Below are 17,139 nucleotides of genomic sequence, written 5' to 3' on the forward strand. Positions count from 1 at the left end.
TCTCTCAGACTCATTCGTCTCTTCAGGCTTTTGGTTTGTGCAGAAACAACTTTTTACACAAAAATATAAATATTCATTTTGCTCAGCTCTTCATGTTCAGTTAAATATTATATTCAGTTAAACTAAATAATCCCTTAGAGGAGAAAAACTAAATGTCTGAATTTATTGGAATAATCAGTAGCTCCTCCTCCTGTCTGTCACCTAACGCAGTGCTAACGCAGTGCTAACGCCGCGCACACCACAGCGCTAACTCCATGCATAGCGCTAACGCCCCCCCCCCCTCCCCCCCCCTCCCCCAGGCCTGGCCGCTGCTGGAGGCCGTGAAGGTGTCTCCCCTCATAGAGAAGGTCAGCGACCACAAAGACTTCAGGAAGCTGCTCAGGACGAGAACCAACGTCCTGGTGGTGTACACCAGCTCAGGTGAGAGGACGTTCTCCTGGAGAACCAGAAGGTTTCATACACATGCAATATGTTGAAGAAAAGGAAAAAGCTGCTTTAATAATGCATGATATGTTATTTTATTGTTGGATCTAAATCTCCACACTTATTTCTTGAAGAGTCAGGTGGTTTATATCTTTTAACGGAACAATCGTTAGATTGATTTACTGAAGTTGTTCTCTCGGGACAGAATGAGGATTCTCACAAAAATATCAGAAATATTTCAAAAGGAAAATCCAGCGACCCTGCCTTTAAACTCTGATGAAAACGTGGTAAAGACGTGGTGTTGCTGCTCCTCTAACTTATCGCATTAGAGAACACAACTCTGCAGGAGGAGTCCTGACAGTCTCCTCCACCTGAGGGATCTACTGCTCCCAGCTGACTGGACCTCCTCATTTGCATATTTTCTGAGGAGACCTCGTGCCTCCGGTGAAAGAAGAATCCCCCAAAAATGCTGCGAGCGACCTGAGACCACACCCACCTGTCACTCAACGAGACCACGCGCTTTAGTCTCCGGCCGGATGCAGGAAGTGACCACAGAAGGACTGAGGACTGACGTAGAGACGCCGTATGCGTCTCTGCTGTCGACCTGTCAATCATGTCGCCGCCCCGCCGGTGTCACATGACGTCAGCGAGCTTTTTAAACCGTACGCGTGGTGAGCCCACGCCGAGCTGCAGATGTCGTTCCAGGCGCCTAAATCTAAATATAGCGTCGGCCCGGAGCGCCGAGCGGATTAGAATAAAACACTCAGTTTCAGGAAAAAGGATGTATTGAGTTCCACGGGGACTAGAATATCACACTGTCGGCTTTACAGGGGCCATACTGGGCCCCTGAGCCTCCGCCCCCTCCCCTGTGGCTCCGCCCCCCGCTCAGCCACACCATTGTGTCACGGCCCCATGTTGAGAGCTGCTGTAACCCTAAACTCCTCCGTCCCAAACCCGCTGGTCTCTTTCTTTCACGAGGCGCCGCAACCCGACTCCTCCGACCGGACAGGGTCGTCTGTGTGCGCCGGAGGCTCCGGGGGGTCGAGGCCCGGCTCTCTCAGGGGTTCTGCTGACGGGTTCTGCTGACGGGGTTCTGCTGACGGGTTCTGCTGACGGGGTTCTGCTGACGGGGTTCTGCTGACGGGTTCTGCTGACGGGTTCTGCTGACGGGGTTCTGCTGACGGGTTCTGCTGACGGGTTCTTTCTGTGTCCGTAGCTTCGTCAGGAGACTCTCACCTGAAGCTGCTCTCAGACGTGGCCCAGACGGTGAAGGGCCAGGGGACCATCGCCTGGGTCAACTGTGGGTAAGTGATGGTTCTCTCTCTCACACACACACACACACACACACACACACACACACACACACACACACACACACACATACACAGTGGACATTGCTTTGCTCCAGGAAAATCCTTTATTATTATTATGATGTTCCCACCGTCAGCTGTTTCTCTGCAGCTCGTTCACGTGAAGCTTGACCCGACACCTGAAAGGAAGAGTTAGTTGTTCTTTCTTTTATGTTTTTTATATATATATATATATATATATATATATATATATATATAATTAAATGAAGTAAGTGGAACTGACACACACACACCTGTCAACCCACTGGAGCCTGAACTGTTCTTCCTCTGCAACATGTTTCATGCAACAGGAAGCTGTGAGGCACAGAGTCCTCTGACAGCCTCTCTCTCTCTCTCTCTCTCTCTCTCTCTCTCTCTCATCCGGGATGAGAGGAAGATCAGCTGACCTCTAGAGGACCGGGATGTTTCTCTTCAACGCTCCATGATTCGCATCTTTTTCCTTTCACCGTTTCCTTTTAGTTTTTTTTCACCGGCTCCAGAGCAGATATTTACTCTGAGCCGGTTCTTCCCCAGCGGGGCGCTGCAGCCGCCGCCAGACTCCACGGGGGGCATTGTGCTGTTGGCCGTATTTCACCACCACACATACGGAGGGAGGAGGGTTCACATCCCAGCGTGAGAACGCCCAGCGCTGCCAAGGAAGAAGAGCCACCGAGGCCAGGAGGACGCTCTGAGGGAGGGCCAACTGGGGGCCACCAGAGGGCCAACTGGGGGCCACCAGAGGGCCAACTGGGGGCCACCGGAAAGCCAACTGGGAGCCACCGGAGGGCCAACTGGGGGCCACCGGAAAGCCAACTGGGAGCCACCGGAGGGCCAACTGGGAGCCACCAGAGGGCCAACTGGGAGCCACCAGAGGGCCAACTGGGGGCCACCAGAGGGCCAACTGGGGGCCACCAGAGGGCCAACTGGGGGCCACCAGAGGGCCAACTGGGAGCCACCACAGGGCCAACTGGGAGCCACCAGAGGGCCAACTGGGAGCCACCAGAAAGCCAACTGAGCTCATCCAGGATGGCCTGGTCTGGATCAATGGGAACCAGAACCAGCACCGGGATGAGGATCTGAGTGTCTTGGAGAGTGATATTGAAATAACGTGCAGGGCTCCGTTCTCTCTGCGTGATGAATCCGTTATCAATCCTTCACAAAGGGGACTCGTGGATTTTGGCCCAATGCATCGTTTAAATCCAACTTTTATAAATTGTATTTCACTGATGAATCTCGTCTGACTGGCCTCCTTCACCTCCGCTGGTGGCCCTTCCTTTGTTCTCTCCGCTCTGAACATCAGCTAATGAGTCACCCGGCCTTCGTTGAAGAGGCCCGCTGTCTCATTGGCTGGAAGCCAGTTACCATTGTTGAACTGGTCCGTTCCCAGTTGGGTGCTGGGCCTTTGCACTTTCTTTCAAAAAGTGCAATTTTAATAATGGTATTTCATGCACAGCGGCATTTTCTCTTTGAAGATCGTTGTGAGAGAGTTAACACATGAAGCATAGACTTCTATAGTTCTTTGAGTACAGCCCTAGTTTTCATACAGATATGTACACAAAGGAACGTAAAGCAAACGTGTGCTCTGATTGGTCAATGGATCGGAGCCTAAATTGCCCCAGTGCACAACTTTAAAATCCTTTAAATCAGCAGTATCCCTTCAAGTTCCTTCTTGAGATAATCTCTACCTGAACGAGAGTCCCTCGTCTTCATCTCACGGCCCAGTGTCTCCTTGTCGTGGGTTCACCTAGGACGTTGTTGCCCCACAGTCTTCCTCTTGGGTTCACTGAGGACGTTGTTGCCCCGCAGTCTTCGTCGCTCGTGGCAGCGCTTCAAGCAGCAGACTGGTCTTGACTCGGATGAGTAAGCTCCATCTCCAGGTAGGTGTCGAGGTCACATCTGCTCCTGGTGTGCCGACCGGTGCCGACCGGTGCCAAACGGTGCCATCTGCCTCGTGAGTCATCAGAAGAGGGCGCTACCTCTTGGTCCTTACAACCTCTATTCCTCTGGTCTGAGTCTCAGTGACTACAGGGAAACGTTTTTAAAGCTGGTCCAGTAGTGAAGGAGAACTTTGGACTGTAATGCAACGCTCAGGTCTCTCTCTCTCTCTCTCTCTCTCTCTCTCTCTCCCCCCCCCCCCCCATCACTAGAAGCAGCTGTTAAAGCTAATGTCTGGCTGTGTCTGTAGCTGTTAAGTATGTGTAGGCGGGCAGATGCATATTTATTCTCAGCGACGGCCTTTTTTCAATTACAAGAATATTCCTGTGGAGCCGATGAGTCCCGTGTGCTGACAGGAAGTACAATACACAATAAATGTATACAATAAATATATACAACATACAATAAATAAACACAATACAGGACGTAATCAGCCCCTTCCCTCTGAGGAAGCCTGCGTCTGTCTGTGCTGCAGCCGCTAATGCAGCCTGATTTAAACAGAGCTGGCTTCATCCCATACAGTAAAGTGTTGATGCAGTTAAGTCTGCTCTCTTAATTCAATTCACTGAAGCTTTATTGGAAAGAAAAACACGTCGGCAAAGCAGATTCTTTCCACAGAATTAAGGATATCCACAAGTAATGTACAGAGAAACAGAAGGGGAAGAATGTGATTATACAAAGAAAGAAAAACCTCAACAGGAGAAGATGCTGAGGAGGGGATATGTTTAGACTGGTCTCTGCTGGATCTGGGTCTGTTCAAGGTGGACTGGTCTCTGCTGGAGTCTGAGCTGAAGGAGGTTCTGGTGAACCTGCATGATGTCATCTGATTTCACCAGAACCTGACCCGGTGGCTCTGATGAGGATCTTTAAGAAGAACTCTCTAGAACCAGACCCTCTTCTCTCTGGTGGTCTGGTTTCTGATGGAGGTCTATAGAGGACCAGGACTACACCGAGGTCTATAGAGGACCAGGACTAGACTGAGGTCTATAGAGGACCAGGACTACATGAGGTCTATAGAGGACCAGGACTACACTGAGGTCTATAGAGGACCAGGACTACACTGAGGTCTATAGAGGACCAGGACTACATGAGGACTATAGAGGACCAGGACTAGACTGAGACTATAGAGGACCAGGACTATAGAGGACCAGGACTACACTGAGGACTATAGAGGACCAGGACTACACTGAGGTCTATAGAGGACTAGGACTACACTGAGACTATAGAGGACCAGGACTATAGAGGACCAGGACTATAGAGGACCAGGACTAGACTGAGACTATAGAGGACCAGGACTATAGAGGACCAGGACTACACTGAGGACTATAGAGGACCAGGACTACACTGAGGTCTATAGAGGACTAGGACTACACTGAGACTATAGAGGACCAGGACTATAGAGGACCAGGACTACACTGAGGACTATAGAGGACCAGGACTAGACTGAGACTATAGAGGACCAGGACTATAGAGGACCAGGACTACACTGAGGTCTATGGAGGACCAGGACTAGACTGAGACTATAGAGGACCAGGACTATAGAGGACCAGGACTACACTGAGGACTATAGAGGACCAGGACTAGACTGAGGTCTATAGAGGACCAGGACTAGACTGAGGTCTATAGAGGACCAGGACTAGACTGAGGTCTATAGAGGACCAGGACTACACTGAGGTCTATAGAGGACCAGGACTAGACTGAGGTCTACAGAGGACCAGGACTAGACTGAGGTCTACAGAGGACCAGGACTAGACTGAGGTCTATAGAGGACCAGGACTAGACTGAGGTCTATAGAGGACCAGGACTACACTGAGGTCTATAGAGGACCAGGACTACACTGAGGTCTATAGAGGACCAGGACTACACTGAGGTCTATAGAGGACCAGGACTAGACTGAGGTCTATAGAGGACCAGGACTACACTGAGGTCTATAGAGGACCAGGACTACACTGAGGTCTATAGAGGACCAGGACTAGACTGAGGTCTACAGAGGACCAGGACTAGACTGAGACTGGTTCAGGACCAGTTAGAAGTTCCTTGTAGTTTTTTAGAGACAGTGTATTCACATTGCATGGATGGATGAATCTGTATTCTAAAATCTGACAGTTTCTTTTCTATTTTCCCATCTCTCTCTCCCTCAGAGACTCAGAGGGCCGTAAGCTGTGTAAGAAAGTGAAGGTGAACCCCAGCTCCAAACATGGCGGTGCAGAGCTGCTGCATTACAAGTGAGTATCCGTCAGCCGTCCACAACTCAGTGCCTCTGGAGAACATCCGTGTTCCTGTAGTTCACCGGTTACCGCTTCCTGTTTCAGAGACGGGTCGTTCCACACGGAGTACAGCCGGCCGGCCACCTTCAAGGTGAGTGCTTTTACCTCGGCTCTTCACTTCCAGCATTCATTCGGTTTACGGTCATTAACAGTGTTACAGCGTTGTCGTTTCCTGTGCGTCTGTGCTCGGTTAGTTTGATAAGAGCGACGGCGCTCCGGCTGTTCGTTGAGATTGTCGATGATCAATTTAAATATACAGTATTTCAAAATGTTATCTCCAGGCCTTTATTATTAGTGCAATGTAAAACCTCCGTAAAAAGCAGAGCTCCAAATAGCCGGAGAGACCTTTTACGCTCCAGGTGTTGAGAAATAACCGGCAGGTAGCTTTAGGCGATATGGACGTGTGACACATCGTTATATCGGTTAGATTCTCATTATTATTCTCCTGATGTGTCACTCAGGTTTCTTTCTCTGGCAGATGGAACATCCTTATGAAACAATAAAACACAAAAAGTCTGGGGTTAAAGCATTACCGAATAACCCCAATAATAAGAAGAAGAATAATAACATCATCATCTCTAAATATTCCGCCTGTGTCCACGCTGTCATGCTGCAGCGCTGCTGAATGAAATATGTCCTGCTGTAGCCTCCGCAGACATAGCATTGTATTTACTCTGATCTTCTCCGGGCCCATTAAAGGTACCGGAGTAGCTTTGACGCCTCTTGGCTGGACGGACACGTTGGTCTCTAGGCGCTCATATCTGGCAACACAGCGTTGCCTGTTCTGACTTCTGCAGAGTAAAATCATCAGCAGTTCACAGGGTCATTCAGTGCCAAGTTGTTGGATGATCTGAAGGTTTCTGCTTGTTGGATGATCTGAAGGTTTCTGCTTGTTGGATGATCTGAAGGTTTCTGCTTGTCCATTCAGTCCATGGTGGCGTTCTTGAAGGACCCATCAGGAGCCCCGCTGTGGGAGGAGAACCCTGAGGCCAAAGACATCGTCCACTTGGAAGCAGAAAAGGTAAGTGTGTGTGACCTAAATTACCTTTTGAGCTTTGTGGGGAACTGTAAATAAGCTTTAGCTGCACGGTTAACGGAAGGCTTCCTGAACATGAAAGGGAAAATACATCTGCATGTACCAGAATGCATTGCACACAAGCTTCTGTCCAACCTGACCAAGACCAGACCATAGAGTAGGGTAGAGGGTATCGAGACCATGACCAGACAGTATCGAGACCAAGACCAGACCACAGGGTATAGAGACCAAGACAAGACCACAGGGTATAGAGACCAAGACCAGACCAGAAGGTAGAGAGACCAAGACCAGACCAGAAGGTAGAGAGACCAAGACCAGACCAGAAGGTAGAGAGACCAAGACCAGACCAGAAGGTAGAGAGACCAAGACCAGACCAGAAGGTATAGAGACCAAGACCAGACCAGAAGGTATAGAGACCAAGACAAGACCAGAAGCTATAGAGACCAAGACAAGACCAGAAGGTAGAGACCAAGACCAGAAGGTAGAGAGACCAAGACAAGACCAGAAGGTATAGAGACCAAGACAAGACCAGAAGGTATAGAGACCAAGACCAGACCACAGGGTATAGAGACCAAGACAAGACCAGAAGGTATAGAGACCAAGACCAGACCACAGGGTATAGAGACCAATACCAGACCAGAAGGTAGAGAGGCCAAGACCAGACCAGAAGGTAGAGAGACCAAGACCAGACCAGAAGGTAGAGAGACCAAGACAAGACCAGAAGGTAGAGAGACCAAGACAAGACCAGAAGGTATAGAGACCAAGACAAGACCAGAAGGTATAGAGACCAAGACAAGACCAGAAGGTATAGAGACCAAGACAAGACCAGAAGGTATAGAGACCAAGACCAGACCACAGGGTATAGAGACCAAGACAAGACCAGAAGGTAGAGAGACCAAGACCAGACCAGAAGGTATAGAGACCAAGACCAGACCACAGGGTATAGAGACCAATACCAGACCAGAAGGTAGAGAGGCCAAGACCAGACCAGAAGGTAGAGAGGCCAAGACCAGACCAGAAGGTAGAGAGACCAAGACCAGACCAGAAGGTATAGAGACCAAGACAAGACCAGAAGCTATAGAGACCAAGACAAGACCAGAAGCTATAGAGACCAAGACAAGACCAGAAGGTAGAGAGACCAAGACCAGAAGGTAGAGAGACCAAGTCAAGACCAGAAGGTAGAGAGACCAAGACAAGACCAGAAGGTATAGAGACCAAGACAAGACCAGAAGGTATAGAGACCAAGACAAGACCAGAAGGTATAGAGACCAAGACCAGAAGGTAGAGGGACCAAGACAATACCAGAAGGTAGAGAGACCAAGACCAGAAGGTAGAGAGACCAAGACAAGACCAGAAGGTAGAGAGACCAAGACCAGAAGGTAGAGAGACCAAGACCAGAAGGTATAGAGACCAAGACAAGACCAGAAGGTATAGAGACCAAGACAAGACCAGAAGGTATAGAGACCAAGACAAGACCAGAAGGTAGAGAGACCAAGACAAGACCAGAAGGTAGAGAGACCAAGACCAGAAGGTAGAGAGACCAAGACCAGAAGGTATAGAGACCAAGACAAGACCAGAAGGTATAGAGACCAAGACAAGACCAGAAGGTATAGAGACCAAGACAAGACCAGAAGGTATAGAGACCAAGACCAGACCAGAAGGTTGAGAGACCAAGACAAGACCAGAAGGTAGAGAGACCAAGACAAGACCAGAAGGTAGAGAGACCAAGACAAGACCAGAAGGTATAGAGACCAAGACAAGACCAGAAGGTAGAGAGACCAAGACCAGACCAGAGGGTACAAAGGATGTAGTCGTTAATGTGAGGCAGGGTCTGCCTCTCCTCCTCGTTGATGCTATGATCAGCAGCTGACTCTGCAGCATGTCCACCTCAGGAACTGAATCCAGAGACAGAGTAACGAATCAAAGAGCAGCTCGGCGCACCTTAATGCAGTCAGAAGTCACTCGTATCAAATGAAATCTCAGACGTGCAGCACTTTGAAGTGCTTTAATTAAACCAGCAGCACTTCTGTGGGCTTCCTCTGCTCGGGCCCCAGAGGCTTGTTGAAGGTGTCAACAGGGGATTGTGCTGAATGTGGGTGTTTTGTAAGAGGAGGCGGTGGTGAGGAACTGGTCAGGGGCCAAAGAAGAAAGTCCTGTATTCTCTTGTCTTGATGTTGCGTAAGCAGTCCAATAAACTGCAGATAGAGCAAAGATGATGCATGCTCAGTTCCTTCAGAGCTCTGTGTGCAGAGAAATCTACCCTGACACCAAGCTGTACAGTCAAAGTAGTGGCTAATAGACTAATTCATGTTTTAACATATATATATATATATATATATATATATATATATATATATATATATATATATATATATATATATATATATACTGTGCATATCATTTAATAGATGATCTCTCTTTCTCGTTCGAAGGACTTCAGGAAGCTGCTGAAGAAAGAGGAGAGGCCGGTCCTCCTGATGTTCTACGCTCCCTGTGAGTCCTCTCATTGGCTCTGTGTTCGGACTCTGCTTCATAGACATGCTATAGGCATGTTATAGGCATGTTATAGGTGTACATGCATGCATAGGCAACATATTGGGTGCCAACAACAGCTCTCACTGTCCAGAAGTAATGAGAACCATGAATGTTGTGTTGAATACCTGCCACTTACTTACTTGAATTATGTGCATTTTCATTCCTGATTAATATCAATTTGTTTTTAAATCGAACCTTTAATCTTGAGAATATTCTAAATGTGTTCAAATCATTTGTTTCCGGAGCTCTAGGAGACGTTTTCAGATAATATAAAACAAAAAAGCATAGAAGAGTTGTGCATCATCTGAAAAATTGTGAAGCTGAAGATCAATTTGATCAAATATACAAAAATCCAAAATACCACATTAAGACCTGGAGGATCACCATAGAGAAAGCCATGCAGGGATTTGGTATAAAATGAGACATTTGGCGATTTTTGCCTATGTTGAATTTTTCGACGATTGCATCGCGAGCGCCTCTGTTGTGGAAACGCCCCTTTTTGTCGACTTTATAAAGCTGTACATCTTTCAATATCTTCACGTGGCAGCGCTCATCCTCCAGGTCTCAACCGGTTGTTTTCTACAGCGACGATGTCTCACTGCAATGAAATGGGGACCAACTTCATCACACATGGATAATATTTGGCTCATTTGATCCATATGTCTCAGCTTTCCAGTTTAACCCAATTTATATAATTCAAAGACTGTGTGGGGAACTCAACAGAAAGTACAAATGCATTTTTAGAAAAGGCGAAAACAACTTGTTCGTACTGCATGTGATTATCATAAAGTAGTTCTGTGAAGACTTTGCATGTCTTGAGGTCAGAAGTCAAGGGATCCGTGTGAAGCCCAGATTTAGAGAGAAGCAGAACAATTCCCCGTCAGATGACGAGAGGTTCGGTGTCGTCTGGCTGCACTCTGTTATCGACGCCCTGGTTTTTGTCTTGCAGGGTGCGGCGTTTGTAAGAGAATGCAGCCCGTCTTTCAGCAAGCGGCCACAGAGACCAAAGGAAAATACGTAAGTCCACTGCCGTCTCCACCGCTGCGCCTGGTTTTCTGTTGCGTCGGCTGATCTGGGATCTGCAGCCGTTAGCTCCGCAGTACAGTGAGCGTCTACCTCTAGTAGGTGTCAAGCTCAAGGCCCGCGGGCCAAATCCGGCCCGCCACGACAGACCACCCAGACCACATGTGTGTGTGAGCAGGTGAGCCCCAGACCACATATATGTGTGTGAGCAGGTGAGCCCCAGACCACATATATGTGTGTGAGCAGGTGAGCCCCAGACCACATATATGTGTGTGAGCAGGTGAGCCCCAGACCACATCTGTCTTAGCAGCTCACAACTATTTGTTGGACCAGAGTTATGTCCTTCTCCTTCATGTACAGTACAGTTAGCTCTGCATGGTTAGCTCTACAGTACAGTTAGCTCTGCATGGTTAGCTCTACAGTACAGTTAGCTCTGCATGGTTAGCTCTACAGCAGGTGAGCGCCGTCCCAAGTCACGCTTCCTGCTCGCCCGCGGCTACCTTTGCACAATAGAGTTTTGAATCTGCAGGATAATCACACAGTTGGCATTTAAAGGTAATTCAGAAACCCTGATCCGCTCTCTGCTGGACGTGATTCACACTTTGTGTGTTTCGGTTGGCATCGACCCACCGGAGCAGAGCCGGTAGTTGATGCCGATCACGCCGATCAATCTGGTTTTAATGATTCCAGAGCGTCACATCGCTGTGCAGGTGTATAATCGGTGTGTTTCTTTCCTGGTGTTCCGCCGGCACCTGTAGCGACCATTAAGGTCTAATGTCCTCCCAGCTGAAGTTTACAGCCTCTGTATGGATTAAATGTCAGTTTAGCCGTCCGGTCTTTGTGTTTACCTCCCAGCTTCTCCTCCTCCCCGGTCTCTCGGGTCCCCTAAAGACCCACGTGGTCGGTTCTCTATGATACGAGGCTCTGCTCCCAGCTGCTGTAGTCAGGGTTCTGGAGCAGTCATGGAGTTTAAAATGGTTGTTTCCAGGCCTGGAAAAGTCCTTGAAAAAAATAAAATCCCCAAAAGTTTAGAAAAGTCATGTAAATGTGTTATATTCATGTGTTCATGTAAATGTGTTATATTCATGTGTTCATGTCGTTCATTTACGCTGAGTTTGAAATAATGAATATGCTTTTGAAAGAAAGACTCAAAATATAAGCAGGCATACATACAGGCATCTATATAAATGTTTATTCTTTTAATCAAACTATTGTCTCATTCATTTGAGTCATTTAAGGTTTACTGTATGCTTTGTGTTCTCATTGTTAGTTTAAATACTACATTTACTCACTTTCTACTGTTTACACCCAGATTTCACTAAATGTTTGTCATGACATTTGGTTTTCAATACGTTTCCTTTAGCTGAGGCTTTTACCCAAAGAGACGTACAATAAGTGATTCAACCATGAAGACAAACTCAGAACAACAAGAATCAAGAAAGTACAATTTCTTCAATAAAGTTACACCACAAAGTGCTGTCAGTAAGAGACATCTAAGTGCCGCTAGGTGCTACTTTCCTTATTCAAGGTGTAGTTGAAAAAGATGAGGAGGAGGAGGAGGAGGAGGAGGAGGAGGAGGAGGAGGAGGCGGCTGCCTGAGGAGACAGTGAAGCAGATCAGCCTCGCACAGAGCAGGGGAGGAATTACAAGATAATTAACTGCATGTTTGTTTGATTATCAAGCATGCTCTTTAACTAGTGAAGATGTAATTACCAGGACGACACGCGCTCTCTGTACAGATCACAGAGGGAGGTGTTTTAATGTTTATTATTTCTACAGCCTAATAGTGCTGCTGAGAGATCTGAATCCCTCACTGGCGGGCTGCCAGGTCGTACATCACATGCCTGCTTTTATTCAGATGTATTCGGTATTAGCTCTCGGTGCCAATTCAGATTCACAGGACATGACGAGGACACTGAAGAGCAGAGAGGACGTTCATGGACTTTTAAAAAACTCAGTTTTAAACCGCGTGTTGGACAAAACTTCCCCAGAGGGAACCTGGGAATATGCAGCTTTTTGATTGATATCAAAGAAATGTCTGTATTTGAAGAATGTTATTTGTTCATTTATGACCAAGAAGCAACCTCCAGTTCTTTAATAAAGCTTTGGCTTCATGTGGTAAAGCTGCATTCTCTCTCCTGACCACCAGGGGGCGACTCCTCTGGTTGTATAGAAGGAAGTCTATGCTTCATGTGTTAAAGCTACATTCTCTCTCCTGACCACCAGGGGGCGACTCCTCTGGTTGTATAGAAGTCTATGCTTCATATGTTAAAGCTGCATTCTCTCTCCTGACCACCAGGGGGCGACTCCTCTGGTTGTATAGAAGTCTATGCTTCATATGTTAAAGCTGCATTCTCTCTCCTGACCACCAGGGGGCGACTCCTCTGGTTGTATAGAAGTCTATGCTTCATGTGTTAAAGCTGCATTCTCTCTCCTGACCACCAGGGGGCGACTCCTCTGGTTGTATAGAAGTCTATGCTTCATGTGTTAAAGCTGCATTCTCTCTCCTGACCACCAGGGGGCGACTCCTCTGGTTGTATAGAAGGAAGTCTATGCTTCATGTGTTAAAGCTACATTCTCTCTCCTGACCACCAGGGGGCGACTCCTCTGGTTGTATAGAAGTCTATGCTTCATATGTTAAAGCTGCATTCTCTCTCCTGACCACCAGGGGGCGACTCCTCTGGTTGTATAGAAGTCTATGCTTCATATGTTAAAGCTGCATTCTCTCTCCTGACCACCAGGGGGCGACTCCTCTGGTTGTATAGAAGTCTATGCTTCATGTGTTAAAGCTGCATTCTCTCTCCTGACCACCAGGGGGCGACTCCTCTGGTTGTATAGAAGTCTATGCTTCATGTGTTAAAGCTGCATTCTCTCTCCTGACCACCAGGGGGCGACTCCTCTGGTTGTATAGAAGGAAGTCTATGCTTCATGTGTTAAAGCTACATTCTCTCTCCTGACCACCAGGGGGCGACTCCTCTGGTTGTATAGAAGTCTATGCTTCATATGTTAAAGCTGCATTCTCTCTCCTGACCACCAGGGGGCGACTCCTCTGGTTGTATAGAAGTCTATGCTTCATATGTTAAAGCTGCATTCTCTCTCCTGACCACCAGGGGGCGACTCCTCTGGTTGTATAGAAGTCTATGCTTCATGTGTTAAAGCTGCATTCTCTCTCCTGACCACCAGGGGGCGACTCCTCTGGTTGTATAGAAGTCTATGCTTCATGTGTTAAAGCTGCATTCTCTCTCCTGACCACCAGGGGGAGACTCCTCTGGTTGTATAGAAGGAAGTCTATGCTTCATGTGTTTAAGCTGCATTCTCTCTCCTGGCCACCAGGGGGCGACTCCTCTGGTTGTATAGAAGTCTATGCTTCATGTGTTAAAGCTGCATTCTCTCTCCTGACCACCAGGGGGCGACTCCTCTGGTTGTATAGAAGTCTATGCTTCATGTGTTAAAGCTGCATTCTCTCTCCTGGACACCAGGGGGCGACTCCTCTGGTTGTATAGAAGTCTATGCTTCATGTGTTTAAGCTGCATCGTGACTTCAGGTCTCTCTTTTATTACGGTAGTGTTCCGTTTTTGTGCATCGACGCCTCTGATGAACGCTTTCATGTTTATGTCCTTCACCTGCCTCTCAAAGTGTGTGTGTGTGTGTATGTGTGTGTGTGTGTGTGTGTGTGTGTGTGTGTGTGTGTGTGTGTGTTTCAGGTGCTGGCGGGCATGAACGTGCACCCGGCTGAGTTCGACGTCCTGAAGCAGGAGTACGACGTGAAAGGATACCCGACCTTCTGCTACTTTGAGTGAGTGAGCGTCTCTCATCCTCAGGACTCAGCTTCTTAGTAGTCTTAGGAACCCCAAATGAGTTCTATACTTGGGTTATTTTATATCATTTTTTTCTGAATCTTTTTGCTTAAAAAAAATATATGAAGAAAAAACAAAGCTTTTATACCATATTGTGATCATAACATGAACATCCAGCATGGTATGAGCCAGATTCCCCAAAATGGCTCCTTGAGCGTCCCTGACTTGTTAAAACTGTTTGGTTCTGGGCCTTAACAACAGCCCACATACTAATAACACACCTTTTTGGAAAGATTAGGACCTAAAGAATTGGAATCACAATCCAACAAAGCCTTGGCATGTTAGGAAGGAGTTTCAGTCCGAAAACTGTGTCGTTCGGTTCAAAAATGGAAAAAATACTTATTTTATGGCAAAACATCGTCTGAATGGGGCATGCTGGGTATGGAAATGTTCATCAGCTTCCACACCTGCTGTGTGACGTGCTTTTAGAAATGTGGGCCAACCAGGAAGGCTTCAGGACTCAGAAGAGTCCGCCGGCAAAAGAAGAAAAACAGTTTCAGCTGTTTTGTGACGCTACAGGTACTAGCAGGGTGTATAAGGCTGTATTGCTTTGTTTGACTCACACAAGCCCGTAGGGTTACGGAGATGTGTCTGTTATTGAAATCTGAAGTTGTAAGGGGTCGTGTGAAGGAGAACGTTTCAAGGTCGTCCGCTGTTCCTTTGAGAAAAGTAAACTCACAGGAGTTCAGTCTTTTTACCAGGATTCAGTTTTCTTCCCTCATATCTCTGAGCTTCACTCGTCGTCCTCTTGGTTCCTCTCAGGTCATTCAGTTGGTTCGCCCCCTGGTGGTGAGCAGGATAAACGCAGCTTCACAGCTGTGTGGGTGCAGTGATCCGTTGATGGACAAAGAGAGAGTTGGCAACTCATTTGGATTGCTGTCTCATTGTCAATCAAACTGTAGCGATGTTCCGACGCCACAGAAACACAATGGGATGAAGCTAGCAGCCAGCTGGCTGTTAGCTCGCTCGCTAGCTTCAATGCTAAACTGGCGGGAGAAACGAACCCCTTCGCTGCTTCAAAGGCCGTTATTTTGTTTGATTGGTCGAGATTTTAAGATATTTTTGGACCAAAAGTCAAACTTTTTCATGATGTAGTTTGGTTTTCTGGCCTCTGCTTCAGGAACCAGTCGGTCCAGAGACTCAAAACCAGTTCATAAACCAGACTGAGTCGATGGTGTGTTCTGGTGGTGTGTGTTGACCCCCCCCCCCCTCCTCATATCTACAGTGTTCTTTAGCTTCTTACTCCTTCAGCCTCTTTTTCCACTTTCAGCTCTCATTCCAGCCCGGTCTTTTAATTAGACCGCGACCGATTAAGTGCCTTTGTGGTTAGTCAGCTTTTGCGTGCGTGCGTGCGTGTGTGTGTGTGTGTGTGTGTGTGTGTGTGTGTGTGTGTGTGTGTGTGTGTGTGTGTGTGTGTGTGTGTGGCTGAGGCTGAGGCTGAGGCTGAGCCGGAGTGCGTCCGTTAGCCGGTGGTGCATTAGCGTCAGCGCGGTCGAGAGCTAACGAGTGTCCGAGCCCATCGCGGCGGTAATGAGCCCCTCGCTGATAAACGGCGGCTAATCACCGCTGGGTCAACCTGCAGAGAAACACACACACACACACACACACACACACACACACACACCCTGTAAGACGGAGTGTTCCCGGTCTTTTCACCTCTCTGCAGATTAAGAAACGCTCACGAACGGTCCAGCCGCCCAATCAGTGGACCCGGGATGCACTCGGCCTCCAGGGTCCCTTTAAACCAGGTCCAGGTCCTGGTCGGGTCCTTTAAACCAGGTCCTGGTCCAGGTCCTCCGCCGGGTCCTTTAAACCAGGTCCTGGTCCAGGTCCTCCACCGGGTCCTTTAAACCAGGTCCTGGTCCAGGTCCTCCGCCGGGTCCTTTAAACCAGGTCCTGGTCCTGGTCGGGTCCTTTAAACCAGGTCCTGGTCTAGGTCCTCCGCCAGGTCCTTTAAACCAGGTCCTGGTCGGGTCCTTTAAACCAGGTCCTGGTCGGGTCCTTTAAACCAGGTCCTGGTTCAGGTCCTCCGCCGGGTCCTTAAAACCAGGTCCTGGTCCAGGTCCTCCGCCGGGTCCTTTAAACCAGGTCCTGGTCCAGGTCCTCCGCCGTGTCCATTAAACCAGGTCCTGGTTAGGTCCCTTAAACCAGGTCCTGGTCCAGGTCCTGGTCGGGTCCCTTAAACCAGGTCCTGGTCCAGGTCCTGGTCGGGTCCCTTAAACCAGGTCCTGGTCCAGGTCCTGGTCGGGTCCCTTAAACCAGGTCCTGGTCCAGGTCGGGTCCCTTAAACCAGGTCCTGGTCAAGGTCCTGGTCGGGTCCCTTAAACCAGGAGGAACACAGCGGGCCGTTACATTGACGTTCCCTTAACTCGATCTCTTGGATTTTTTTACTGCAGCGGAGATAAAGGAGAGAAGATGGAGGCAGCCATAAATCTCCTGATTGAATTCCAAGCGGCCGCTCACTTAAGAAATGTGTGTGTGTGTGTGAGTGAGTGTGTGTGTGTGTGTGTGTGTGTGTGTGAGAGGACCATCGATCCCGGCTGAATGTCCCCTTGTGTTTCGTGTTGAGGGTCTTTCTGTCCGCTCGGCTGCAGCTTCTCGTGCACGTCTCCCACAAACTGACGAAGACACTCGACATCGTGCTGCAGAAACCACAGCGCCCCCTAGTGTGTGTTAGGGTGTAACTGCAGAGCAGCTACTGAGAGACGTACGAC

General features: G+C 48.3%; 1 protein-coding gene across 1 annotated transcript in view; it reads left to right on the forward strand.

The window, feature by feature from the left end:
* The window catches only part of pdia5 (protein disulfide isomerase family A, member 5), a gene marked incomplete at its 5' end in the record, with an annotated part of 40,134 nt that overhangs the window by 2,994 nt on the left and 20,001 nt on the right, over positions 1-17,139 (forward strand). Inside the window, 8 exons of the mRNA XM_079214857.1 lie at positions 300-420; positions 1,640-1,727; positions 5,849-5,932; positions 6,020-6,065; positions 6,903-6,995; positions 9,443-9,503; positions 10,495-10,562; positions 14,273-14,364. Coding sequence (XP_079070983.1) covers positions 300-420; positions 1,640-1,727; positions 5,849-5,932; positions 6,020-6,065; positions 6,903-6,995; positions 9,443-9,503; positions 10,495-10,562; positions 14,273-14,364 — 653 coding nt within the window. The remainder of the gene's footprint in view (positions 1-299; positions 421-1,639; positions 1,728-5,848; positions 5,933-6,019; positions 6,066-6,902; positions 6,996-9,442; positions 9,504-10,494; positions 10,563-14,272; positions 14,365-17,139) is intronic.

The sequence above is a fragment of the Taurulus bubalis genome, assembly GCF_910589615.1.
Source record: "Taurulus bubalis genome assembly, chromosome: 1".
Taxonomy (NCBI): Eukaryota; Metazoa; Chordata; class Actinopteri; order Perciformes; family Cottidae; genus Taurulus; species Taurulus bubalis.